Source organism: Stegastes partitus, unplaced genomic scaffold (genome assembly GCF_000690725.1).
Source record: "Stegastes partitus isolate 25-593 unplaced genomic scaffold, Stegastes_partitus-1.0.2 Scaffold969, whole genome shotgun sequence".
Lineage (NCBI taxonomy): Eukaryota > Metazoa > Chordata > Actinopteri > Pomacentridae > Stegastes > Stegastes partitus.
The window spans coordinates 7,443-18,897 of NW_007578700.1; the positions used below are offsets into that span (position 1 = coordinate 7,443).

General features: G+C 44.4%; 1 protein-coding gene across 1 annotated transcript in view; it reads right to left on the reverse strand.

Annotated features, from left to right (window-relative positions):
- Positions 1 to 1,390: 1,390 nt before the first annotated feature.
- Positions 1,391 to 11,455, reverse strand: part of dhx8 (DEAH (Asp-Glu-Ala-His) box polypeptide 8) — a 15,471-nt gene continuing 5,406 nt past the window's right edge. Inside the window, exons 8-23 of the mRNA XM_008294525.1 lie at positions 11,245 to 11,451; positions 11,064 to 11,151; positions 10,180 to 10,277; positions 9,752 to 9,899; positions 9,056 to 9,237; positions 7,161 to 7,355; positions 6,884 to 7,069; positions 6,596 to 6,806; positions 5,971 to 6,152; positions 4,520 to 4,660; positions 4,275 to 4,430; positions 3,968 to 4,105; positions 3,731 to 3,859; positions 2,474 to 2,670; positions 2,215 to 2,394; positions 1,391 to 2,129 (exon numbers count right to left, since the gene is read on the reverse strand). Of these exons, the coding sequence (XP_008292747.1) occupies positions 1,910 to 2,129; positions 2,215 to 2,394; positions 2,474 to 2,670; positions 3,731 to 3,859; positions 3,968 to 4,105; positions 4,275 to 4,430; positions 4,520 to 4,660; positions 5,971 to 6,152; positions 6,596 to 6,806; positions 6,884 to 7,069; positions 7,161 to 7,355; positions 9,056 to 9,237; positions 9,752 to 9,899; positions 10,180 to 10,277; positions 11,064 to 11,151; positions 11,245 to 11,451 (2,658 nt within the window). The 3' untranslated portion in view covers positions 1,391 to 1,909. The remainder of the gene's footprint in view (positions 2,130 to 2,214; positions 2,395 to 2,473; positions 2,671 to 3,730; positions 3,860 to 3,967; positions 4,106 to 4,274; positions 4,431 to 4,519; positions 4,661 to 5,970; positions 6,153 to 6,595; positions 6,807 to 6,883; positions 7,070 to 7,160; positions 7,356 to 9,055; positions 9,238 to 9,751; positions 9,900 to 10,179; positions 10,278 to 11,063; positions 11,152 to 11,244; positions 11,452 to 11,455) is intronic.

The window sequence follows — 11,455 nt, forward strand, 5'->3', positions numbered from 1 at the left end:
AGATAATGGGTGGATGGATGCAAAGCAATGAAAAGAAATCTCATGTTTTAATCAGATTTGTCTTTTAGTCTAATGATTACATTTTGGACTTTTGCTTTTGATATTAACACATAATTCCCTTAAGTGAGGTCTTGAATGTAGAATTTTTACTTGTGTGATGTTCATGTAAACACTTCTTTCACTGCAGCTCATTCACATTTTATGCAACTTTGGACTTCTATTTTAAATGTCAGATAAAAAAAGGGCTCCTTCCTGAGCTACATTTTATGGTTACCCTATTAATCTCCGCAAAACGAAAGAAATTACTCACCCAACAGTACGTAGAGCAGCTCCAAATCCATCAGCTTGCACACGCAAGTTAACAATCGACAACGAAAATATGTGATTGAAAAAAGGGACATTTTAACATCTATGCGTGGCTACCTAAATACTTCCACCACTAACAAGTTAGATTTGAACAGCTGAAGCTAAAATAAAACTAAGAGGTATGTGTGTGTCAGAAACAACTTGCTGCTGATTGAACTTAAGGTTCTGTTTGGATTAGAGCAGGGGTGTCCAATCCTGGTCCTCGAGGGCCGCAATCCTGCATGTTTTAGATGTTTCCAACACACCTGATTCAAATGATCAGCTCATCATCAAGCTCTGCAGAAGCCTGATAACGATCCTGATCATTTGAATCAGGTGTGTTGGAAGAAGGAAACATCTAAAACATGCAGGATTGCGGCCCTCGAGGACCAGAGTTCGACACCCCTGGATTAGAGGGATGTTTTCCCCCTACTGGCAACCACATATGAAATGAACAGTGATGGAAAGTAACTACAGCTTTACTTGCATTGCAGATTTAGTGCAATAATACAGCTTCAATAATCAACAATTAAATGATGACTACAATCAGGTTTACCAGCTTCAGCATTACAGTGCTCAACACGATGCATCAATAATAAAAATAACACACATTCTTCTGAGATATGTTATTCTGCTTGAGTGGTTTTACTACTTTAAGAACATTTTGATGCCAATACTTTAGTACGTTTACTTAAGTATACTTTTAAATGCTTGGCTTTTACCTGTTGAAGTATTTCTGCGCTCTGGTTTCAGTATTTATCCGACTACTTCTCCCACCTGTTGCTTATTCTTTGCATTTTTAATGATGCTTGTTGCTACTTGCTCCCATCTTCCTCTGAGAAAATCTTCAAAGAAAAAGGCAGCGACTCCAATCTATTGTCTAAATCAGTAAACATCTTCAGTCTGATGATATAAAAATCTGTTTTTTTATAGACACACAACACTTTTCCCTCAAGTTCAAACATGCAGATGTGGGGAAAAGGGAACCAGCGGGATAAAGAATCTGGCTCGATACCAATCCTTCTCCAGAATCACAGACTCCACGTTTGAGAAAATGTGGCTTTTAATGAGGACGCATTCTCACAGATCACTGAATGGTGAAACTTTCCCGAGTTATCGTACAAAATTTATCAAACATACACGTTGCTCAAGCCTTTAGGAGTGACAAAAGAAGAAAACAAAAGGGGGGGAGTTTAACTTGGTAAAACATAAAAGCTTCACTAAAACGCGCTTATTTAGGCACAACATTACAATTTACAGGTGAAATAAATATACAATGTTTTGCATGTTTTCCTCTCTTTACCTTAAAAACCGCCGTCTCAATGCACAGATGTGAAAGTTTTTCTTTTTGTTTCTGTTCTAGTGCTTTAAAAAGTAAATAGGTCCGGGTTTTTTCCTCAGATAATGACGCTGAAACTGCCTCCTAAACCCAGACAGACCGTGATTTTAACTTTAACTGTTGGGGGAAAGTGCTGAAACTGTCAACCAGCAGGATCCAACACCAGACATCTGACTTCTTCACCGCCGCCCGAACATCCGGGTGTTTGTGCCGTCGTTGCAGACATCAGCGGCGCCTGAAGGCTCTGGAGATTCTCCAGGCGTTGGGCTCCTCGTATCGGTTGTACAGCGGCTCCAGGCGCTGCTGCTTCTTCTGCTTGCTGAGGCGCGTCGGGTCGGACACCTTGAAGAAGGCCGGCGCGAACTCCACCAGCCAGCGAGGGTCGATGGTGGTCACCTCCCGCATGTACTCTTTAGTGGTCAGCACCAGCTCGTGGTACACGACCCTGTCAGGGAGAAACGCAACGGGTTAGCTGCTGAACGCTTTGAGAACGTTTAGTTTAAACGCGTGGAGCTGCGGCGCTGTCGTACCACTCAGGCTGCCGGTTGAACAGAGCGCTGGACGGGTGGATGTACACCACCTGCTGGTCTATCAGGGTTCTGTAGCCCTCCTGAGGATCCTTTTTGGCTGCGTTCCTGAAGAAACCGCTGCAGATGGCTTTCTGGACTCGCACCGTGGCTTTACCGCAAGACACCACGTCCAGCTTGTGCCTGAGGAGAGAAGAGAGACGTTCACGTGCTGTCGTTTATCTAACGTGGTTCTGCCTTCTCATATCCAACGCCGTCTCACCTGTCCATGATCCCCAGCATCTGCTTGCGGATGTCCTGAGCTCTGCGCAGCGAGCGAGCCTGGATGAAGTTCTCGTAGCACCAGGGGTTGGAGAACTTGTTGTTCTTCCAGGAGTTGTAGACGGCCAGCAGGGTCAGGTGGTCTCCCTCCGGCTGGTGGAACTTCGCCTTCTTCTGGTCGGCCAAGGCCTGCTTGTCCTTTAAAACGAGAAGAAATTATTGAATGAGAAGAACCAAAACGCTGTCCGATTGGATCTGTCGGGGCTCTGGTATTGTGTGGATCTGCTCTTGGAGAAATTAATTTAGAAACTTCCACCAACAAAGACTATTTAACTCTCAGATCAGCTTCAATCACAGTTTAGCCAAAGAAGATTTAAAATGAGTGAATCCAGATTTAATATGAAGCAAAGTTCTGTTGTACAATCAAAACTATTCTTTAGTTAATAATTCAAGTTAATATTTTATTATTAGTGTGGATATGTTTGCTTACCCTGATAAAACCAAATTAATAAAAGCTACATTTAAACTAAAACCCACATTTCTTTCACTGTGTCAGTCGGACAAACGTTACTGTTGAGCGACACTAAAGCTTTCTTACTGAAACGAGTATTGAAAAAATAAACTTAGTTCGGTTGAGTTTGTCTCTTAACTTTCTTTGACGAACTTCAACAGTTTGCTCAATCCAGCCCCAAAAACTCAGCATTTAAACGGTTACGCCTCCTTGGGTGTGAGTTTAAAGTAAATGAAGCATCAGATTTTAAGTTGAGTTTAAAGTTTTGGCGCAACAACACTAAAGTTCATCTCAGTTCAGAATAAACTCTACGACAAGGTTTTACTTGAATGTCTTGTATTAAGTATTAACGTGTGTCGCAACATAATTTAACCTTGATTTAATCAGGTTTGCAATAACTGGTGACACGTTTAGAGTTTTGGTGCAACAGATTCAATCCGAGTTTGCCGTAAAAACCAAACTATTTTACATTTTGGTGTGACATCATTTAAAGTTGCATTGCGAGTTAATCGGCTTTAAATATTTATATTTTTAGGTGCAATCTGGGTAATTTTCTCCAGACTCTTTGAATAAATGTTGCATTTAACGAGGACACGTTTTCACTATTTGATGGTGTAACTCGGACACGCTGTCGGGTTAAAGTTGTCCCAGTTATTGCACCAAATCCATCAAGCTTCTGTGCTTTCAAAGTGACAAAAAAACAACTCAATCGGGTTCAAAACTGATCCAGTTTCGTGGTGGACGTACCTTCGGCCTGTAGAAGACGTTCTGCACAGACAGCATTGACACGATGGTGAGCATCTCCTCACTGCAGCCCAGATGGACGGACATGATGAGCATCTTACAGAGCATCGGCTCCAGAGGAAACTCGGCCATCTGCGGGACGGAAATGTATCATAAATAAACGCTGAAACTAACCAGCCGCGACACAAGTTGTTTAATCCGTAAACATATTTTTCTTCCACCGAGTAAAAGCGTCCTCACCCTCCTCCCCAGTCGGGTGAGCAGACCTTCGTCGTCCAGAGCTCCCAGAGTGTAGAGCTGCTCCATGGCTGTGATCAGAGTCTCCATAGGAGGAGCGTCCATGAAGTCGAAGGACAGGAGGTCGTTGATGCCCATCGCCTGGACGAGGACAAACAAGAAAGTGAGCATCAGTGTGAATGATTTGGATTACAACCTGAAGTTTGATTTTCTGCTCTCTGTGATCTCCACATGCATCTCCCCCGTCACCATTCTTCATCTCAGGCAGCACAAGACGACGTTTTGTGCAGGACAAGAGGAGGAGCGGTACCTTCAGAGACAGCACCGTACTGGCCAAGTTGGTTCTCTGGATCTCAGGGACGTTGGTCGTCAGCATCTCGTCCCTGTAGGCTCTCTCTGTGTACAACCTGTAACACTTCCCAGGTCCGGTTCTGCCGGCGCGACCCGCCCTCTGCTTGGCCTGAGCCTGAAATCAAACAAGTTTCATCTCAAACAAATTCCTCTCTCTCTGCATTCTGTTGCTGCAATACCAAGCAGCCCATAAAGCCAGCGTACCTGTGAGATGGGCGTCACCACCAGCTGGTCGATGCCAGTCTTGGAGTTGTACACTTTCTGCTTGACGAAGCCGGGGTCCACCACATAGTAGATTCCATCGATGGTCAGAGACGTCTCTGCGATGTTTGTGGCAATGACGACCTGGAGAAACAAGCAGAAGGCTTTTAAAATTGAAGCATTACTGGTCATTAACATGTATTCTTGACCACTTCAGCTGCCACATTGCTTTAAAATGACGTAAAAAACATATCGACTCATAAAAACCAATAAAAATGCAACTGGTGACTAGAAACCACATGTTTTGTGGGACCTTCTAGCCAAAACACATACTGTTTATAAAAGTAGTACAGAAAGATCATCACTTCCTGGTATATAGTGCTTCACACAAACACCATACATAGATGCAGATATTGTTCAGAGCCATTTAAACACAATAAAACTTAAAGAGCAACTTGCAGGTTAAAGCGAATATCTCCTGTAAATTGTTGTTTTTTTTTGGAGCACAGCTTTTAAAAAACACCTTTTTTGGTCTCTGCCTGAGCACACAAGGTGGTGAGGAGTCTGACACACTGTGAAATGCAAAGTTTGTGGTTTTTGCTAATGAATTATTTTTGTTTGTGCAGGTTGCACAAACTCCAGCCCGTCAGAGCATCGAGTCCACACTTCCCTTAACTCCAGAGCTGCTTTCATGCCTGGCTGAGTTTGTGAGGCTTCGCTGCTGCATTCTGGACCGGAGGGATTATGTTCCCAGAAATTCGATAGAGTTGCAAATTGGACGTCTAATCCGGGACGCGTGAGGCCGACTGCTGCTGCGGTTCCAGCAGTTTCAGCTTCACCAGCAGCAGCAGCAGCAGCAGCGGACACAGATCCGTTAGAGATTCAGCTCTACGAAGATGCAAACTGTGCACTTCAAGTCTTGCAAACTTCTGAAACAGTCAGCTTCCTTCCACCATTTTCTCATGTGGCACCGTGAAATGTAGCGCCGATTCATCGAGCAAGATAAGACCGACACCAACCGGTCTTTGTCTACAAGTGTCTGCTACAGTAGGTATCACTACCTCAGTATTTAAAAGCCAGAACTCGTTGTGCTGCATCCGAATACGTGACCGCAAACTTTACAGAGACGCAGCAAGACAACATTTATTAACCGTTAGTCACCTGCTCTGCTCTCCACTGATTCTCCTCACACCACTAATTATTTCCTGACTTCCTCAGCATCAAAACAACTGCTACAATCTATGTTTTTTATTGTTAAACTGGACATAGTTTGGCTGCTCTCCTCCTTGTGACGTCACAGTCAAGTTCAGTATTTTGAACATGCTCCTGGTCACATTTTCTCCCTTCAAAAAACCAAGTTTCTGCTTCATTTTCCTGCGCTTTAATTCCCTGGAGTTACCGCCCTGCAAGCTGCTCTTTAGCTGACCAACACGTCCACCGTTGCGTGAAGGCACCTTTCTGCTGCCGGGGGGTGCAGGGTCGAAGATCCTGGTCTGCATCTCGCTGGGCAGAGCGGAATAAACCGGCAGAATGATCAGCTCGGGGACGTCGGGCCCCAGCGACTTCATCCTCTCGTACAGGATCTCGCAGGCGGTGTCGATCTCCTCCTGACCGGTTAAAAACACCAGAATGTCACCTGGAGTAAAGAGAGAAGAGGCAAGAAGGTTAGCATGGACTGATGTAGGAGGCTGCGTGTGGGGGGAAAAAAAACACCTGCAGTTACATATTTTACTCAAACCTGAGCAGTGTGTACATTAAAAAAAAAAAGGTCTGCACAGGATCAACTTCTTCTACATTTACAAGAATCTGTGCAATATCAGTAGTTCTTGTATCTGTACTTTTTAAACAACGGAAGAATCATTGGAGTAAATTTTTATTTTCCACATCTGAAAGAATCTTTTCGCCACAATGTACACTTTCCACAAATGGAAGAATCTGCCCGATAAACACAGGACTTGTGTAAAGTAATTTCTTGTCTATTTATCTGATGATGTTCCCTAAACATTTGCACTCTCCTCTCTGCTGCTTTAACACTGCACGTCCTCTTATCTTTGTTTAAAGATGAACAAAATGTCACACCTGGAGGCTCGGTCAGATGGATCTGCATGACGGTGATGAGGCTGGCGTCCAGGTAGTCCGTCTCAGGTTCTTTGGTGTACAGAACCTCCACCGGATACGTTCTGCCCGGGATGGTGAAAATGGGCGCTTCGTAGAAATACTGAGAGAACTTGACGGCGTCCAACGTGGCCGACGTCACGATCAGCTTCATGTCCGTGCGCTTCTGGACGGTCTGAGAAAAAAGACAAAATCTCTTAAAATACTGAAACGGAAAATGAAGACGGGAAGCCTCAGCTCTGCCTTTCGTACCTTCTTGAGGAGGCCAAACAGAACGTCGGTGTGGATCGTCCTCTCGTGGGCTTCATCCAGCATGATGATGGCGTACTGGCCCAGCTCCGAGTCGATCAGACACTCTCTCAGCAGCATACCGTCCGTCATGTACTTGATCACCGTCTCGGGACTGGTGCAGTCCTCAAAACGGATGGTGTAGCCCACCTGGATAAGGCAAGGTGACGAGGTTTAACAAAGCTGCACTGTGACAACGACACACTGTATTTAAACACGTCCTGGAAGTGCGATCAATCACCTCCTGTCCCAGACAACAACCGTACTCCTCAGACACTCTCTTGGCCACCGACATGGCGGCAACACGACGAGGCTGCGTGCAGCCGATCTTCCCCCTGGTGGTGTAGCCGGCCTCGGCCAAGTACTGGGTGATCTGCGTGGTTTTACCAGAACCGGTTTCTCCGATGACGATCAGGATCTGGTTGTCATGAACAGCCTGCGACAAGTGAACAGAGACAGAAAATGTTTAAAAGTCAGTTAAAAATGACCCACTTCTGACGCCGCGATAGCTCAACTGGTTGAGCTGGCGACCCATGACCAGGGGCTACAGTCCCCGACGCAGCGGCCATGGGTTCGAATCCCGCTCATGGCCTTTTCCTGCAAGTCCTTCCCCCATTCTCTCCCTATCGACTGTCATATCCAGTAAACGCAAAAAACAAAAAGTCAAACAAAACTAAAAAAACTTTACAAATCACCCACTTCCAGCAGCTGCATCAAGGCAGCGGCATTTCTCCTTCAGACATGTCTGTAGGGAGTGTTTTGATCTCACACTTCATCAGCACGAGAACAGAGACAATTTAAAAAAACACACTAAAATGAAGACAGAGGCTGAACTCTGCTAATTTACATTTGGCAGATGTTTCTATTCGATGAATCTAAAAAAGAAAAGAAAAAAAACGCAAATGAGCTTAAACATTAACATCTGCTTGTTAAAGGATAATCACATTTTCAAAAGAACCTCGTCAGAGTCAATTAGAAAAAGGGAGAACCGACACTTTGGTAACGAGTTGATGTCAAAACTCTACAAAAAAACGTGTTTTTCTTCAGCACAGAGCAAACGAGCGTAGCTTCAGGTTCTGGAGTTGATGGACGATAACGAATGGAACGATGGCAACAACTGGTCTAGTGTAGAAAAAGAAAAACCTACCATAATTTCCGGACTATAAGCCGCTACTTTTTTCACACGCTTTGAACGCTGCGGCTTAAACAATGATACGGTTGATTTATGGATTTTTACGAATTTGCCTCGAGACCAAATTGACATTGAGAGCAAAAGAGAGACTGAGGAAGTGATGAAGTGATTCTGAGGCTGTTCAACTCCTGAAAACACTGAAGAAGACGACTTTAGTGGTTTTAGTGCAGGAGGAAGATGAAGATAGCGATCAATGACTTTTCCTGGAAGGCTGCTGTAGGTTTTATTTTCTTAACCAGCCGTGTTACAGGAACTGTTCAGAAAAAAAGCATTTATGTATTTGTGTACGTCACCGGTACGGATTTAATTAAAGGTCAACAAAATCTTTCTTCTCATATTATAACGTGGACACCTGCAGCTCATAGACGAGTGCAACCTGTACATTTAGACATTTAAAAAAATCTTTTTACAGTTAGTGGGTGGGGCTTATTATCAGGTGTGCTCAATAATTCAAAACTTACGGTATAGTTGTGCCTGAAGATTTTTAGTGTTTCAGACGAACAGATGAAACACCTCAAACTTATCTAAGTAGCTCAGAGACGTAGACAGAACTCAAGCTGAGAGTTTGAGGTACCAAAGAGCCCATCATGCATGTTTACAGGTTTATAAATTAGTTTTTGGGGTCTACCAGAATATATTTGAATGCTCGCTGCAGCACTTCTGCCAGAGACGAACAATTAATCAATTCCAAATCAAAATTTAACAAAAATAATGCAGTAATCAAAACATAAATAAAGCCCTAAACCCTACATGCCCTGTGTTCGGGTTTGTCGTAGTTCTATTAGTTAAGATAATGCGCATTAACTTAGATCATTGATTATTCTGGTACTAAATCTGGCATTGAGATTAGTGAGATTTTAGTGGTTTTGGTGCCAACAACCACATTTCTGGTAGTGTTACATCCCTGTGTTGTTGTTAAGTTTCATATTTAATCGTAAATGGACCTGAATGAGCTGCTCCTTCAGCTTGTAGATGGGCAGACTCTCCCTCTGCTCCAGGATGGAGAGCTGCGTCTTCTTTCCATAGGACGCCTTGTTGCCTCCGAAGGCGTGTTTCTTCCACTCTGGGATGTCGTTAGGCATCATGCCAATGCCCCTCATGTTGGCAGCGATCTGCCTCCCGTCGGCTGCAACAGAGGAGCGGAAATATGCTCAATAACAAAGGAAAAAAAAAACTCTTCATAAAAAATCTCATCACATAAATAGCGACGTCACAGCCAGCTCTGCGGGGTTACGGCAGCACAGCGCCCACCCATGGATGGCGTCTAGACCACCTCAGGGCCAAGGAGGCACACTGAACCATGGAAAGACTTTTCCATCCGGCCAGATGGGGGGCTGCAGGAAGCCAGATAACCATCACCAGGACTGAGCCTGAGGGGTGCTGTCTGCCAGCATGGAGGAAGTCTGACTCAAACTGGGCTGTGGTTTTGATAAAGCAGCGCGCAGGCGGCGTAGCAAAAATTAATTCTGATATTTAAAGTTCAACAGCCAAAAGCAAGAAAAAAAAAAAAGAAGTGAGTTCAAGATAATCAACATGCTAATTTCCAGCTGGCAGATGTTTTTATGTTTCACACACTGATGTTACGTCAACATCTGCAGCTCGGTGAGTCTCTTAACGAGCTCGTCCAATAGATTTCTCACCGTCTGGTAGCGGGTCGACCCAGTGTTTGTTCAGGCCCATGGGGATGGAGTCCATTTCCGCCTCACGTGCCGCCTGCTTCAGCTCTCGTCTCTCCTTGGCCAAGGCGCTCTGCATCATGGCTGCCTGGGACAGCGAGCCATCTGGATTCTGTGGAGAGCGCGGGGGAAGTGGATTGCTCATTAAGTGTTAAGACTGGAATCCAAATTAAAGCGCACACCGCTGTGGTCTAATTAAAAGATCACCACCCGAAGCAACGCTGTCGACGGTGCGACGCTGGCACTCTACGCTCAAGTGGAATATCTGCAGGGAATACTTCACTGTGTAACCTTTAAATGTAATACAATTCCCAGCAAACATAATTACCTGAACAATACATACGTCTGTTTTTCATTTACTAGATTATATAACATGCTGAAATACACTTTACCTTGACAATCTTGACGGGGCTCATGTCCATGCTCTGTTTGGTGTGTCCTCTCAGGAACGGCGGCTCTTCTTCCACCAGCTCGATTTCCAAATCTTCATCTGCACGAAACAAACAAAAAATGATCAGTCATCTCGCAGATTTGCTATTAGCATCTATTTTGGGAGGGATGTAAGAAAACGGTTTGCGTGAGACTGTTTTCAGAGCACGTTTATAAAGTTAACAGCACAGACGACGGTACGTATTTAACTGCAGGAATCCACCGTCGTGAAGGTGAATTCATTTAATTTAACTTCTGCATTAAACACTGATTTGATGTAGCACTCTTTCGCCGGCCAAACAACTTTCCTCTGGGTCGTTCTTTACTCTCTGAATGACGCCACACTTTGGATTTCCTGCCAGACAACTACGATCTAATAATGAACAACAACAGGAAACTCCTGCAATTTATTATTTTATTCATACCTGCTACTGTTTATTTTGACCTACAACAATTCAGCTTCATCAAAATCCCTCTACTTGTCACTCCTCCCACATTTTAACACCTACTTAGCAATTATTCTAATTCTGACAGCAGGGAGCAACCGTGTGATGGTTTAACCGGGACTGTTTTCACTTTCTGTGGAGTTTGAGTTTTATTTTTTCTGCTCACATCCCAAAAAACATCAAAAACCTTGTTGACTTAAGAGTCTCCTTAGAAGCCAACGTAGTGAGCGGTCACTACAAAAATGGTACAGTTTGGTTTTTCACCACTAACTTACTAAATATCTAAGAAGTTGTCAAACCAAACACTAAAAATAATCCCCTGGTGAAACAATTTCAGCTTCAGCATGTCTTTCGCTATTAGAGCCTTAGTAGCCTGATGGGAAGATAAAACAACTTCTTACCTTCTTCATCATCGACTTTTGGAAGGATTCCCGTCTCATCATCAAAATCAGGGAACTCTTCTTTGGAGAGCACATTGGCAGCGATCATCTGAGAGAAGACGAACAGCGTGAGTACAGCAGAACAAACATTTTCAAGGATTCAAAAAAAAGAGTGTTCTGCCACTTGTGAATGCGTCCCCACCTGTTTGATCTCCCACTTCTCAGGGTCGGAGATCTTGGTGAGCCTCTTGCGCTCCAGGGTGTCGTCCTGCTCCAGCTCGGGGGCGTGGCCCAGGTTCAGGTTGCTCGGCCGGTCGGGGTTCCTCATGGAGATTTCCTCACCTCCGTCCGGGCCCACGTTCCTCCTCCTGTTGGGGTTCAGGTCTTCTCCTGTCTCCTGGTCCACGTCCTGG